Here is a 15519-nt window from a genome sequence, read left to right as displayed (position 1 = left end):
GAAAGCACTCTCTTTGAGGAAAATCTATATTTGATAAAGATGCACTTGGGAGCTGATATTTTCAGTATGGAAAAGAATTATGTTCTAAATGTGAATGTTATAGGTGGTGAATTCTATGCAAATTGTTCTTATTTAATACTTGTAATACTTTCTCTTGTAAAATGATGGCTTTCAGGTGGAATATCAATGTGAAGGCTTTTTGGAAAAGAATAAAGATACAGTTTATGAAGAACAAATTAAGGTCCTAAAATCAAGTAAGGTTAGTATAAAGGTTTTTTTTCTTTTTTTGCAGTTATGAATCTCTGATTTAAGAGTCATTAGAAAACTTCTTATAAACCTAGGAAAAATTTCTCACTTAGTATCAGATCAAGATTGAAATTGAACGTAGTTTGTGTTTTACTTGGTTATCTGCATGAATTTAGGAAGTCTTATATCCTAACTTTTTCCATGTAAGATCAGTCTGTTTAGCCATTAATTTCCCTGGTTTTGGATTGTTGTTGTTGTGGGGGCTCCTTTGTTGGGTTTGGGTTTTTGAGTGGGGGCAAGGGGCTTTGAGGAGGGGGGTTTCTTTTTCACAAAACTTTGCTATATTTTCTGTAGAGACATCAATGACTTCTGATATACTGTAGTGGTAGAAGAAGGCTTAACAGTTAAGCCCTTAATTTTACAACCTAGAAACAGAAGCTCCTTGTTTATGGCATGACAACTGAGCAGAAAATTTCTGAAGGAGAGACAAGTTCAGTTCCAGAAGCAAAATGAGAGAGGAATAAAATACATAGACCCTAAGGACACAAACCAGAATTTACAGTCTTGTCCTCTTGATATCTGAAAGAAAGATAACATCTAAATTGAAAGATACTGCATGAAGGAATATTATAGAGCAGGCCTTCAGTGGCATCATCTGTGTTTTGTAATGGTAGAAATGCTGGTTGTGCTCTCAGAAATGTGAAGGCAATTAACTTGACATTGCACAGTGATGGCTGTTGGGAATTTGCTAGCTCTAATGGCCCAGGAAGCTGGGTATCAAGGACAGGCTATTTAAAATTATGTTATTCTATCAGGAAAACCAACGTTTTTCTCTTCTGTTTCTATTCTGAGCAGATAATATGAAACGAAATGATTAAAACATGTGGTATAATGAAACACCACAGCAGACTTTGCACTGGGAGAAGTGGTTTAAGTGAAGCCAGTTTCTGGGGGTGGAGGGGGGAGGCAGATGGCATCTTTGGGGAGCTGGCAGAGGCCAGCCAGCCACTGTGTGCAGGACAGAGGGACAGGGTGCTCCATGGGATGTCAGCCAGTGACTGAGGGACAGGCAGAGGGGACAGAGCTGCTGTAGGAGCCTGACAGCAGCTTGGGCAGGCTCAGTGTAGCTTGAGCCAGTTCAGTCCAAACACTAAAAACAACATGGTTTTACCTCACAGTAAGTTTTGCCAAAACCAATGTGAAGAATGTTTTATTTTTGTTTTTCATCAGCGCCTTTTTGTTAGTAATTGTAATAGAACTGCATTTCTCATTTTTATTTTATTTTGTTGCTGGTGATGTTTTCTGGGTTTGCTCTGCACATCCAACAGAAGGTAATTCTAAACTGAAAGCATCATCTGTCATCCTGCCCATGCCCACTCTTACACACAGCTTGGATGCTTGTTCTCCAAAAAGTGCATGACACACACTGCTCTTGGCAGGCACTGTAGAGTTCAGCTATTTATTTTGGCCTTCTCTGTAAATCCACCCATAGAACCTCTGTGAAGTAGTTCAGTTTCTATGCATGTATCATGAAAGCAATGCAACAATCCTGAGCTTTTATGCTTGCTGCTGGCATGGTTGTTAAAATCTTCTATTGTGGCTCTGTATTGAAAGAAATCATCTGTAAGATTGTTAGCAGCATGTGTGTTAAGTTGTCTGAAAAAATTACAGGGAAGAAATGCTTGCTTGCTTGTTTTCTATCACGTGAATTATCTGCCCTTTAATCAGTGTTTTCCCTCTCTTTGAACACTCCTAGTGTTCTGTGAAACACGGAAAATTGATAAGATACTAAAACCCAAACAGGAGTAGTGCTGCAGTGTGGATCATTGCAGCACTGCTCCACTATTGCTAACCTGTACTGGAGAAGCCAGACATTGTTCCTTTCTTCTACTTGGAGTAACTGGGCCAGTGTCTGTGAAAATAGTGCCTTTGATATGCACTTGCCCATTCTTACTGGCAGATTTTCCCAGGGCTGGAGAAAAGGAATGTGGCTTAGGTATGGACAGCTTAGTGAACTCATCCATCTGCAGTTGAGACAATGGGGACCCTGTTCCTACCCCCACCTCTGGTGTGTGGGAGCGCCAGGAGCTTCAGAAAAATCATATTACATTCAAATAAGTTCCTGTGCAGGCTGAAAACACCTGGCTCTGTAGCTCAGCTGCCTTTGCACACCGACTCACTGCATCACAGGCAGCTGACAAGGAGCTGGTAGCCCAATCATCCTCAACTCTGTGTTGAGTCAGTGGAAGAAGAGTAAATCACCCTCAGGAAATGTCCTTCTTCCACCAGCTACAGAGGTAATCTCAGGTGAGATAAAGCCAAGCTGTGATACTCCTTTTTAAGTTCAGGAATTTAGGATACCTTTGTAGCATCCTTAGTCACTCTGTTGTGCTGGAGTGCTATGCTTAGTGCTGCTGGGCAATATTTGATGCCTTCTCCCAGCCCATCTGGCACAACCACAGGGAAAGTGGTTTTTGTTGGGTGCCATTTTGTTGTGCAGTGTGTTCCATTGGTTTTCATGTCTGCTCACCAAGCTTTATAAGACAAAACCAATTTTTTAATTTTTTAGGTTGTACTTGGCACAAGCAATTTCTAGTACTGAAAAATGAATACTCCTGTCTCTTGGGAAGAATGCACAGATGCTAGATATAAAATTATTCATGGACAGGTTCAGATCCTCTGACTCTTAAAATGGTTCTGAAGTGCTGTAGTTGTCAGTAGAAAGACCTGGTGGTGTTATTTTTAGTTATAAGTTACTTCAAAGCAGCTGTTATGTATCAGTATATTTTGTAGCCATTAGAGAGAGGGAACCAGTAGTCCTGTGTGGTATTTGGAAAAACATTTCAGGTTTTTCCTCCACTCCCACTGGCAGGGAGTAGATCTCAGTCAGATAAATTTGGCTAGTGGGGTTTTTTTTCAGTTGATGGTTCCTCTTTTAAGCTGATTATTTCAGTTTGGAGTGATAAAGCAGGAATCATCTTTGCAGCCTGCTACTTTATTCGGTGTCCCAGATACCTCTCAACCACAAAGGAGACTGATGCACCATTGGAATATGAGAGGAGCCTGTTGTTTCCTTCTTAGATCAAAGCAGCCATTTATAATTGCAGCTGGAACTTATGAAACTGCTGTCGATATCTAACAGTTTCACATGGAAGCTGTTGTTGGCTATATGAAAAAATCCTCAAATCAGAATTCTGTCTTCATGAGGAGACTCACTGATCAAACCCACAGAAGTTTTGGTATTAAATCATGGCCCACTCACTGTATCACTTAGCCTGTCTGCTTTTTGCATTTGTCCCCTGTGAAGTTTAACAAAAATGCAGTTCTTACAAAAACTGAGCCTGGAATTTAGCCTTAAACACGAACAGGTGCAATCACTTGCTGGTTTCTAACCCTCTGTGTATTTTTTATGCTGTTATACCAGTTTAAGCTGCTGCCAGAGTTATTCCAGGATGAGGAGAAGGTCCTGAGTCCCACATCAGCAACCCCTTCAGGGCGTGTGCCTCTGTCTCGAATGCCTGTCAAACCTGCCAAGGCCAGGCCAGGCCAGGCCAGCAAGGAGCATAAGAAAACTGTGGGACATCAGGTGAGTTGAAAATGCAGCTCTACTAAATACTCTCTCCCTTTACCTTCTGTGTCATAGTTCTCAAGGTGTGCTGGTGCCTTATGGGATCCCTTGGGATTTTAAGAGAGGTGCAGCTTATTGTGACTTAGTCTGGTGCAAAGAGTCCCTAATTACTAATGCACTCTGGGGGACAATTTGAGACAGCCCATTTTTTATTATGGTGCTGAACCCCAAACTGATGTTTTTCAAAATAAATTTAACATAGATGCTGAGAAGCTTTGAAAATCTTAAACTGGGTCTTTGGATCATGTGCCACTTTGTCTGATTCAAATCAAAAGTGGGGTTCAGTCCCCAGAAAACTTGGTTCCAGTTATCATTGGGCCAAACATTAAATATCCAGTATCTTTGCCATAATTAAATTAAAAGGATGCAAATCAGGTCTGCTTTCTGAGGTTATCTCAAAGATGACTGAGCTTATTGAGGCTATTCCCTGACATTTTTTTTTTTCTTTTGTTTTCCAAAAAGTTTCGAAACTCTCTTCATCTGCTGATGGAAACCCTGAATGCTACAACTCCACACTATGTGCGCTGTATTAAGCCAAATGACTTCAAGTTTCCATTCACGTAAGATGCCAGTTCCTGTGTGGTTTGAGTAGCCTGTCTTGGGAGGGGATTGTCCAAGGCCACTGAGGATCACTCCGGAGTGAAGTGCTGTGTCTGCTTTTTCTGGTTATGGATTCACTGTGTGCACGTACATGCATTACAGCAGGGGATGTTTGGGGATGAACAGAGGGAGAAATAACTTCCTGATGCCGTTTTTTTGTTTATGGTGTTACGTGAGAAAAAATTCCAACACTTTCGTTGCTACCAATTTTAAATGCAACTGACAGTTTGCACTCCTTGAGCTCATTTGACATTTGTTGGAGTTTGCTTTTTCAGATTTCAAAGCCTCTTTCATTATCTTTTTTTTTCTTTTCATGTATGAACTTGCTTTGTGTTTTCCCCAAAGCCTCCCGTAGCTCTTGTGCTGGCCAGCAGGAACTGCCAGTGGGCTCAGTTCTCCAGCCAGGCTCTCCTCTGTTACCCCTGAGTTTGAAGAGCACCTTACCCACCACCCATCACATCCACCCTGCTCCCCACTGTGCCACTTCTCTCTTGGGTGTGCACACAACCAGGACCCCCAGCTAATGCAAACCTAGTCCCACAGCCACCTTTTGTTCCTACCTAGGTTTGATGAGAAGCGGGCAGTGCAGCAGCTGAGAGCTTGTGGTGTCCTGGAGACCATCCGAATCAGCGCCGCTGGCTTCCCCTCCAGGTGTGTTTTCTCCCTTTGGATTGCTTCCAGCTGCTGTTCTTTTTAAGGGAATGTTCATTGCTGGGACTGACACTCTGCTTTGGGGACAGGTGGACATACCAAGAGTTCTTCAGCCGTTACCGGGTTCTGATGAAGCAGAGAGATGTCCTTGGTGACAGAAAGCAGACATGTAAAAATGTCCTGGAGAAGCTGATTCAGGTACTGGACATAGTGCTGAGAGCATTTGGAATCCACAGGAATAAAGGCAGTGTTGCTTACTCCCTCATAGCCACACTGTTTTAGTACTTCTACAAGATACTAAACCACAAATGTATCCTGTAGCTCTTTGACTGCTGTTCCTTTCAACATGGAATCAAACAGCCAACAAAATTAATTTTTTTTTCAGTGTGCCTTTGTATATTCTCATTTTTTTCCTCAAAGGAGCACTACAGCCTGTAGACATAAAATATGTTTCTCTTTCTGGTTGAGTTCTGAAATTTCACATGTGTTTGAGCAGCAGCAGCATGCTTTGTTCTGCCCTAGTCCTGATACAATAAGTGATGTGTACATGTCTGAAGCCCCAACTGCTTTGTTTGCACTGTGTAATGTGGTTGAAGATGGACTGTTCAGAGGGGTCAGCTACAATTTAAGCAGAAAATTGTGCGTGTGCACTGCCTGTATTGCTTTCATCTTCTAGGCCCCTTTGTCACCTCCTGTAGCCTTCCATGTTATTATCTTTATGGCATTCTCATCTAAGCAAAAATCTCACACTGCTCCTTTGGGCCATGCTTGTGGCCTTATTGTATTAATTTTTTAACAGAATCATACAAACAAAATACCCTTCTCCACTACTTAAATTAAGTCTCAGATTACCCAAAATATTACACAGATACTTTTCCCTCTTTACTAACTGTGCTTTCATTTAGCCCTTCGTGCCTTTTTTTATGCATTAACACTTAACACTGTAACTTATCCTCTTTTTACCTTTGAAAATAGGACAAGGATAAGTACCAGTTTGGTAAGACAAAAATATTTTTCCGGGCTGGTCAAGTAGCCTACCTGGAAAAAATAAGGGCAGATAAGTTGAGAGCTGCCTGTATCCGCATCCAAAAGACGATCCGAGGCTGGCTGATGAGGAAGAAGTACATGCGCATGAGGAAGGCTGCCATCACCATCCAGAGACATGTCAGAGGGTACCAGGCACGATGGTAAGCACTGCTCAGGGCAAATCCCACACCAGCCTCAGTCCAGAGCCCTATAAGTAGGGCATTTAAATGGGATACATTTGTTCTCGCCTTCCTGAACTGCCTGAGAGGAAATGATTTTCCAGGGGAATGTAGGAAGTTGAATATAATGAGTGTGTCTGTCCTGCCTGGTTTTGACCTTTCTGAGTAGCACCCTGCCTCTGTGATGCAGAAAATAAGTAGTACTCAGGAGATATGTTGCAGATGAGGTAAAGCAGGACTGTCTGAATCCTTATTGCCCAGTTTCCGTGTGCCCTCCCAGCTGAGTCTGTCCTGTTGGAGAAGCCGTTCCTCATCAGGGGTGCCATTCATCACTCAGTGATTTGCTTGGATTGACTTCTGAGGGATGGCCATGGGGCTAGAGAGAAGGGCACGAATACAGGTGGTATTGTTCAAAGATGAGGTGGTGATGAAGGCTATAATAACCAACCTTCAGAAAGAGACATATGTTGAGACACTTTGTAATTGTCTTACTGCAAGAGCGAAAAACAAGCAAACATTTTCTACTGGTGGAGGTTAGGAGAGTAGATCTGGAGGATGACATAGTGGAAACAGCTTTAAAGTTGGAGAAGAGGTGATGAGACATTAAGCTGAGTTTACCTTGTCAGTTGTATAGTACAGTACTTAGGGGAAGTGAAAGCATTTCTCCGTAAAGCTTTGTAAGGTTTCTGTTAAATTTGTCATTCTGTTGTACTGGCACACAGCAGAATAGCAAATAAACATACTGTGTCACTGACAACATTAAGAATCTAAAGATACAGGGTATTAAAAAAAACCCCAAGCATTCAATCCCATAATTACAGGTATTGTTTGCAATCTTTTCCTTAGCTATGCCAAGTTCCTGCGGAGAACACGAGCTGCCATCACCATTCAGAAGTTCCAGCGCATGTACGTGGTGCGCAAGAGATACCAGTGCATGCGAGATGCCACTATTGCCCTTCAGGCTCTCCTGAGAGGTTACATGGTCAGAAACAAGTACCAAATGGTAAGAAATCATAATGTACTTTTTCACTCTGCCTTTATTTCCGCACACTTTTCAGGACCAAGCTTCTCTGTGTCGTTGTCTTGGGAATCTGAAATGTTTTGTGTGCCCGCTGTTAGGTGTGCTGCACTAACAAAATACCAGAGCATGGACTGAGGGACAGCACCTGGAAATTAGAACTATCTAATACTGCCATCAACTTGTCATTTTAGACATATTCTCACTGTCATCTGACATAGATGTACTTAGACTTTCAGTGCAGCCAGTGGAGAATACAACAGTGGTTTACAGCATTTCTGACTTTTTCACTTGTTATAGAGAATGTTGAGGCATTTAAAATAAATACTGAAAATTGCCATGCTTTAATCTGGCTCCATGAGTCCAAAACAGTATTGCTTACATCAGTATACATGTGATGCATTCACTACTGGTCCTCTCCCATCCTTAGTTTCAGTGATTCTGAAATGGCTTATGGAATTAAGTTAGCAAAGAGATTCCCACAAAAATTGGATATTAAAAGTTAACCATGAGTGGAGTGGTTTTATTTTTTTTAATGTACGATGGTTTTGGTGTGTGGATAAATTGATATAACCTTCTCCTAATGATATTGATAATATTTTCCTGATTATGCTTGATAATAAATTATTCAATTGAGAAATCAGTATTTGGTTTTCAGTGGTTACAGGGCTGGAAACAGAATTATGAGTCAAACTGCAAAGTGCTAACATGTTTCATAGCACTTTTATCTACAAGAACTGTGTTAACTAGGCTCAAAAGTCAGCCAATACTTCACTGAAAAAGTAGCTGGGGGAGTTGTGGTTTTTTCCCAAGCTTTAGATGTTAAGGGCACACAGCCAGAAGTCATCTGATGCTTATGTGCCATATCTTTCTCTTTTATAGTTGAAGTTTCTATATATTTTTCATTTGTATTAAAGTTTCTACACAGTCACTTGTAGCATTCTAACATAAACTAACCAGAAAGTTGGAAAAAAACCCAAACCTTGATAAGAATTTCTTCTTATTAAGACCCCTGTGCTTGATTTGGCTGTTATTTTGTGTGGGTATCTACATACCTTTTTATTGGAATTCTTAGCATTCTTGTTATTACAAACTATATTTGTGATGTTAAACAAGATGTGTTTTTAACAGTGTTCTAACAGATGTGACAAAGTGACCCTGGGTCACAGCAGTAGGTGACCTAAAATCTTCAGGAGAATGGGAGATATTTCTCTGTGCCTTGTTAGTTGCATGAGTCATACACAGCCCATCTGTCTTGTAGCACAGTTTAATAAACCTGTTATATTCCCTCCTAATAGAGGTGGCAGGTTTCTGGAGGAGCCCCTGGAGGGGGTGGTCAGACCTGCCTGTCAGGAGGATCCCCCTCGAGCTGTGAATTGTTGACAGTCTGACAAGTGCCCCTGCGGTGTGCTGTGTTTGTCTTGTGCTGCTGAGGTGGGATTTTACCCAGGCTGAGGTGCAGGATGGCCAGAGAGGGAGGCACAGGCTCTGTGTGCCGTGGGAAGGTAAACACTGTGGCTGTTGTGGAGTTGGTGATGATTATGGCCGAGTGAAACCGAAAGGTTTCCCTGTGACAGGACACCTGGGCTGAGCCCTGCCTGCAGTCCTGTGTGGGGCACGTGTTGTTCCTTAGGATTGTGAAAGGTACCTGTTGTTGTTGTAGGAAGAGAGGGCATGTGTTGAGTCACGTGGGCAGTACAAGGAATTTAATGTGCTTGAATCATCTGTTTCATACATCCTGGGGAAAACTGTCTGAGACATTGCAATGTGCTTCTCAGCTGGACAAGGAGCCTAGTTCCTCCACAGCTTTGACATAAGCTTTCCTGGGATATCCCTGGTAGATAAAGTAACTTCCTGATCCTCTCCCCTTACTTGGGAGTGGCTTGTTTCCGCGCTGGATTGCATGGATGCGAGAATTCACTGGCAGATGAGGACCATCCCTGCGCGATGGAGGTATTTGACAGGACTTGTTGCTTTCAAACTTGAGGTGAAAATGTTGTTGAAAGCTAGTTGTATTTCAGTGTTCAGGCACCTGCTGGGAACCTGAAGGAAAAATGTTCCAGAAAATGTATAAGGAGGAGGCAGGAGGCAGGCATGCCCACTGCATGGTGTACAGAAGTCAGAAGGACTTTGGCTTTTGACCTTGCTGTGTTTTTCAGAGGGCTGCTTCCTTACCTTGGTGTGCTGACTAACTGAGTGCTGGTATTTCCAGTCTCATTTTTAATTCAGAAATAAAACGCAAAGGGAGAAAGTTTGCATATATTACAATCTTGCCACTTTGCCAGTGAATTTTAAGTTCATTGATTTGGAACTGTAGTGCTTCTAACACATTTCAGCTTGTTTACTAAGCAGTATAAAAAAAAATAAAATTATTGTTACCTGACTAGTTTGTCTTATCAGCTTTGTGGTAAATCAGTGTAAGAATGCAAACTGCCAATGTCATTTAAACTATCAGTTCTGAGCATTAACATGAAATCCTAAATATTGTTCTTTAAAATAAACGGTTTTATTTGCAGAAGCTTTATTAAGTGAACCCTAAAGCTCTCAGTGTCCTGGAAACTTTATGGATTTGGGCAGGCTCTCCATTACGTAGCTGTGGTCTGCTTGAATTTGGGTGTTCCAGACCTGGGGGATCTCTGGTTGAATTAGTGGGTGAAGGATCCAAAAACAAGTGGTAGACTCTTCTTAGCTGAACTTGCTGGTTGACACACAGATGAAGGTTACTGGCATTCACGACTGGTTTTATGTTATAGATTGTTTTTTAAAAAGTAATACAGATTTTTTTCTACACCTCAAAGCTATGATTGAAAATTCTGCCATAAAATAAATTGGAATTACTACACTATGAATTTATTAATAGAGTAGTTGAAAATTTTTCCATGCTAGCAAGTCTAAGATATGTCATAAAAGGCAACAAAATCCCTCCAAAAGAAAATAACAGAAACAACCCAAAAGCTTCTGACTTCTTAACAGCTGCTACAATTTCCTCTGGGAAATGCGGTACTGACTGCATTGCATATCAAATGTGGTAATTTTAAACTTTTTATTGATGAACTCTATCCAACATATGTCAATGATTCAAAAGTGTTTCAAGATAAAGTTGCAGTTAAAAAAAAAAAAAGACTGTATTTGTAATCTTGCCAACAGGTACCATGTACTTTTGCAATTAGCTGGGCTCTGACCTCAACCCAAAGGAATGCCTGGTGCTTCATTGTGCCTCCAGTTCTTTTTGTCCTGTTTTTCCCTCTGGTTCCTTTTCATTTTACTCCTTGTTTTCTCCTTGTTCCAGTCTTCTTTTTCTCTTCTTTTATTTGTAATTTAAACCATTTCTTGCTGCTCTTCCCCGGAAGTTTCTCTTGGCCGGCTAAGGAGTCTCTGTGTACATCACTGTGGTGTTCTGTTTACCTGCAGAGGTGCAGTGTGGAGCTCTGATGGCCTTGCCGTGTGTTTTCCCACCTGCAGATGCTGCGGGAGCACAAGTCTGTGGTTATCCAGAAGCACGTGAGGGGCTGGCTGGCCCGGCGGCGCTACCGCCGCACGCTGCGGGCCATCGTGTACCTGCAGTGCTGCTACCGCCGCATGATGGCCAAGAGGGAGCTCAAGAAGCTGAAGATAGAAGCTCGCTCCGTGGAGCGCTACAAGAAGCTTCACATTGGCCTGGAGAACAAGATCATGCAGCTGCAGCGAAAAATCGATGAGCAGGTAAAAGCTCTCTGCTTTTCCTCTTCCCCATTCTCCCCAGGAAAAACGTGTCTTGGTTGCCCTCTCAGCACTGCGGGCATTCGGAGAATGCACTGAATTCTTATTGTCAGGGCTCAGTTCTCTTTTCTGATGAAGAAAAGTGATAGGAGAGAAGGGGAGGCCACAGTAGAACTGGAACAGTCAAACATCCACTTGTTCCTCTCGGCAGAACTGAGAAAAAACACCCACTCGCTTAACGCCAGTATTGCGTTTGAAGCACGTCAGTTGCTCTGTTTTAGGGGAAGGTGGGGTGATGGTGTCTGCTGTATGTGGGCTCTCCATCTGATTTTAGTTTAGGATGTGCAGGCTTAGAGACTGGACTGTTCTGTCACCTCATTCAGCAATTCTGCAAAACCAGACCAAAACCTTTTTGAAATGGGGAAGCTGCTCCTGTGCTCCCATGTCTGGGTGTATTCCTTAGGGAAGGAAAAGGCTCCCTTAAACCAGAACTTCTCTAACAGCTGCTGTGTCCTTGTTGTGTCTTGCAAAGAACAAAGAGTACAAGTCCCTGCTGGAGAAGATGAACAGCCTGGAGATCACGTACAATACGGAGACGGAGAAGCTGCGGGGCGATGTGGAGAGGCTGCGGATGAGTGAGGAGGAGGCCAGGAACGCCACCAACCGCGTCATCAGCCTCCAGGAGGAGATTGCCAAGCTCCGCAAGGAGCTGCACCAGACCCAGTCGGAGAAGAAGAGCATTGAGGAGTGGGCAGACAAATACAAACATGAAACTGAGCAGGCATGTATGGGGTCTCAGATGCATGAGAGGCTTTACAGGGGCCTGGTGTCCATGCAGATTTTGCCCAGGCTAAATTGTTTCACTTGTGTGGCTGGTATTTTTACTGTATTTTTATAGCTGTGCAATCCTAAATAGGCTTGGTACCTAAATGGCTGCACCTATCGTAGAAGAGTATGCTAAATCCATTTATTGTATGTAAATATATGTATCCAGTCTATTAAGATTTTGATATTGAAAGCATTTACAAATCCAATCCTTAAGCTTTCTGACTCAGAGGTAGTGCATTCATAACAAGAAATCATTTTTACCTACCTAGAGAGAGTAATCACATAGATACCAAAATCTGTCCCATGTTCAGTATTCAAAGGTACTGCTATATCCTGCCTAATGTAAGCAGCCAGCCTATTCAACACGTGCACAGTCTAGTTCAGCAGGTTTCAGCTAACGCCTTATCTTTGCTAACCACAAACTTATCAAACAGGTTGATTTCTGTCAGGCATACTTGCTGATAGTGGTGCAAGTTTTGGGTATTGGAAGAGCCAATCCATTATTATGTGATGCTGCAGTGACAAATTTCAATATCAGATAAGCATAAGGGAAAATATTAATACACAAAGCAAAGTGAATGCATAGTAACCATAATCAGAGACAAATGAGTACATGGGAAACCTGAACACAGGTTAAGTGACACAGCTTCAGGGTAGAGGCAAGATGTTAGATTTTGGTGTTACCCAGTGCAATGGAATTTACCATAGAACTACCAAATGTGTTACTGTTTTATGAATATTTCTGTTTTAATGAGCCATTTACATCTTTGGGACTTTACTGAAAAATGCATGGCACTGTGGAGTGCTTCAGGGCAATTTTAGCATCGGATCAGAAATAGGGTGTAGAACATACAGGGGAGTTTGCAGTGGTACATATTTAAAAATGTAGTTTGGAAATGAAGGTATAAATAGTTCACCAGTTCAGTCTGTGAAGAACAGTTTAAGTATTTGAACTGTTACAACAAAGATGTCATTGTTGTTAGAGATACTGATAAAAGAATGTTGGAGTCCAGGGCATTCCTCTGGGTGCCCTGGAAGGTCACAGACCTCGGCAGAGAGGTTTGGGACCCGAGCAAGAGGGTTTGAGATCTGTACAGGGGGGTCTGGGATCTGTACAGGGGGTTGTAGTAGGCCCTGGCACAGAGCCCAGGAAGACACAGTCTTTGACTTTAGTCCGTGGGAAAAACTTCCAACATTGAGACAGGAATTACAAGTCACAAAGGTGTGATAGACAGTAGTGTAGTTTCTCACAGGGTGGAAAATGTTGTAGTTTTGGGATTCTTAGAATGGAGGTGAATGGGGAACAAGATGGAGGATTTAGGGCGGTGCCCTTGGTTCTTCTTCTTCTCCCTTGGCCTCTATCTCCTGCTGTGATGGTGGCACAAAGTAGTTCAAGGGAGATTGGGTCAGAGTAGAGTTGACCCCTTTAGTATAGGTGATGGGTATTGACACATAATTGTAAATAAGACACACGTAATTATCTGTATAAGAGGCTGAGACATCCCACCACAGGGGGAGTCGTCCCTGTGTCTGAGCAGCAGAACAGACCTTGGCTGGGCACAGAGAAACTTGTAAGATAAGAAATAATGAACAAGGCGAGAAACCTTGAAAAACAAGACCTTGAAGACTCCATTTCATTCTTGCATCTGGCTCAGACCTCTCAGAGGGCAAAAGACTCTCAACAACCTGAATCTCGGGTGAAGAAAAAACCTGAGAAAGATGAACTGCATTCTGAGTCAAATGTTTTATTATCTCTGTAGCTGGTATCAGAGCTGAAAGAGCAGAACTCATTACTGAAAACAGAAAAGGAGGAACTGAACCGCCGCATCCATGACCAGGCAAAGGAAATAACAGGTTGGCTCTGTTCTCTTCATTCAGGGTTTCTACTTCATGTTACCTTGTAAAGCGACACTCTGCTGCATAAATTGGGCTAATTTGCCTTAGTTTACATTCCTTTTTGTCCATTCATTTCTTTGTTTTAATAACTTGCTAACATTGGAATTATTTACAATTTGCATTTCCACGAAATCCTAAGGGTTCAGGGCCTTTTATAGGGGGGTGACTGTTCCAAAGCACTCAAATTTTTAAAATGCAGCTCTGGTATTTAATACAGTTTATCCCCTACAACTTTTCTGGCTGCTGTGACTGTGTAGGCAGCAGTCAGGAAAGCTTAACTCTAGATGTGAGGACTGTGATGAAGGGAGGTGTGATGAGGAGGGTCAGGATGCTTGAGGTGTAAAGCATCTCACATTTTGCTTTTACATAGCACACCAACGGTGCCTCTTCTTCCTCCCTCCTGGAATCATTTATAGAAGGTATTAGCAGAATGAATAACTTGTCTGAGTGAGCACTTTCATGGTTGCCAAATAATGCTTTGGCCCTTCATATTTTTTGCTTAATGTTTGCCTAGAGAAGCACAAACACCAGCTTCAAATGGCAGGCTGTTCCTCTGGTGCAGACACAGGCCTGTACTGCCTGGATGGATGGACTGCATGATAGGCAGGGCTGGAATTCTCACTTGGGATCCCCGCTGTCTTTGGCAGAGTCCATGGAGAAGAAGTTGGTGGAGGAGACAAAGCAGCTGGAGCTGGACCTGAACGATGAACGGTTGCGGTACCAGAACCTGCTGAATGAGTTCAGCCGCCTGGAGGAGCGCTACGATGACCTCAAGGATGAAATGAACCTGATGGTGGTAAGTGGCTCCACAGCTGAGAAAGCAAAAGCTGTCTACAACTGTGTTTAGGCAGAGAGTCTAGTAGGGTAAGTTAGTAACTGCTGTCAGCTGTATGTGGTGATGACCTGTACTTGAAAAGAGAATTTGTCCTTTTATTAAATAACTGTTTATTTTGGTTAGTTCAGCCAAAATAAATACATTTAAAATTTATTGTTGATTTAAGAAAGAGAATTTAATTGTCACATCTGTGAAGAAGGCTAAATTTCTGCTGTGACTTTCCTGGTGGTATTACTTGGGCTGTCCACCCTTATTTTGCCCTCTAGTTATTAACATCTGCTGGGGTTCATTGCGCCATCTTCATCCACTGATAAATTTTAAGTAGTTCTAAGAATGTTCTATGTGGCAGGAATATAAAGTATTCCTCAATAGAATGTGTAGGAAGTTAAAAAATTGCTGCCTGTGCTTCCTGTAAACTAAGTGTTTCTTTCCCACAAAGTGCTGCATCCTTGCTTGGTTCTGCTTTCTGCAGCAGTCCTTTGTGGTGTAAGATCTGACCTGTCTCCATAGATTTCAGTGCTAACTGTATCTCATTGGCTTTTAGGTCTTTGGAGAGACCAGAATCAAAAATATTTTCTTATGAACTTTGATAACTGTGACATAACACTAAATATTATAAGCTACATTAAAGGTTGTGAAGAGACAGTCACAGGGAAAGCCATATACTGGTACTGATTTGTTCCATTTGCACTTCAGAGCATCCCCAAGCCTGGGCACAAAAGGACGGACTCAACTCACAGTAGCAATGAGTCTGAATATACTTTCAGCTCTGAGATCACAGAAGCAGAAGACTTACCTCTAAGGATGGAGGTAATGTTAAAAATCCCACACAACTTTTCACTTATACATGGTTGAACTCATTCCTTTCTCTTTTTTTCATAAGTGCTTCTGAACACCATATCCTTATACTGAG

At 42.2% G+C, this 15519-nt stretch overlaps 1 protein-coding gene across 1 annotated transcript in view; it reads left to right on the top strand.

Moving 5' to 3' along the window:
* MYO5A (myosin VA) overlaps positions 1-15519 on the top strand; it is a 107246-nt gene that overhangs the window by 67311 nt on the left and 24416 nt on the right. Inside the window, exons 14-25 of the mRNA XM_066328452.1 lie at positions 176-259; positions 3671-3832; positions 4337-4434; positions 5039-5125; positions 5215-5323; positions 6101-6312; positions 7177-7333; positions 10811-11050; positions 11580-11828; positions 13636-13729; positions 14419-14567; positions 15303-15416. Coding sequence (XP_066184549.1) covers positions 176-259; positions 3671-3832; positions 4337-4434; positions 5039-5125; positions 5215-5323; positions 6101-6312; positions 7177-7333; positions 10811-11050; positions 11580-11828; positions 13636-13729; positions 14419-14567; positions 15303-15416 — 1755 coding nt within the window. The remainder of the gene's footprint in view (positions 1-175; positions 260-3670; positions 3833-4336; positions 4435-5038; positions 5126-5214; positions 5324-6100; positions 6313-7176; positions 7334-10810; positions 11051-11579; positions 11829-13635; positions 13730-14418; positions 14568-15302; positions 15417-15519) is intronic.

This window comes from Sylvia atricapilla, chromosome 13 (assembly GCF_009819655.1).
Source record: "Sylvia atricapilla isolate bSylAtr1 chromosome 13, bSylAtr1.pri, whole genome shotgun sequence".
Classification (NCBI taxonomy): domain Eukaryota; kingdom Metazoa; phylum Chordata; class Aves; order Passeriformes; family Sylviidae; genus Sylvia; species Sylvia atricapilla.
This window is presented reverse-complemented; position numbering and strand designations above follow the sequence as displayed.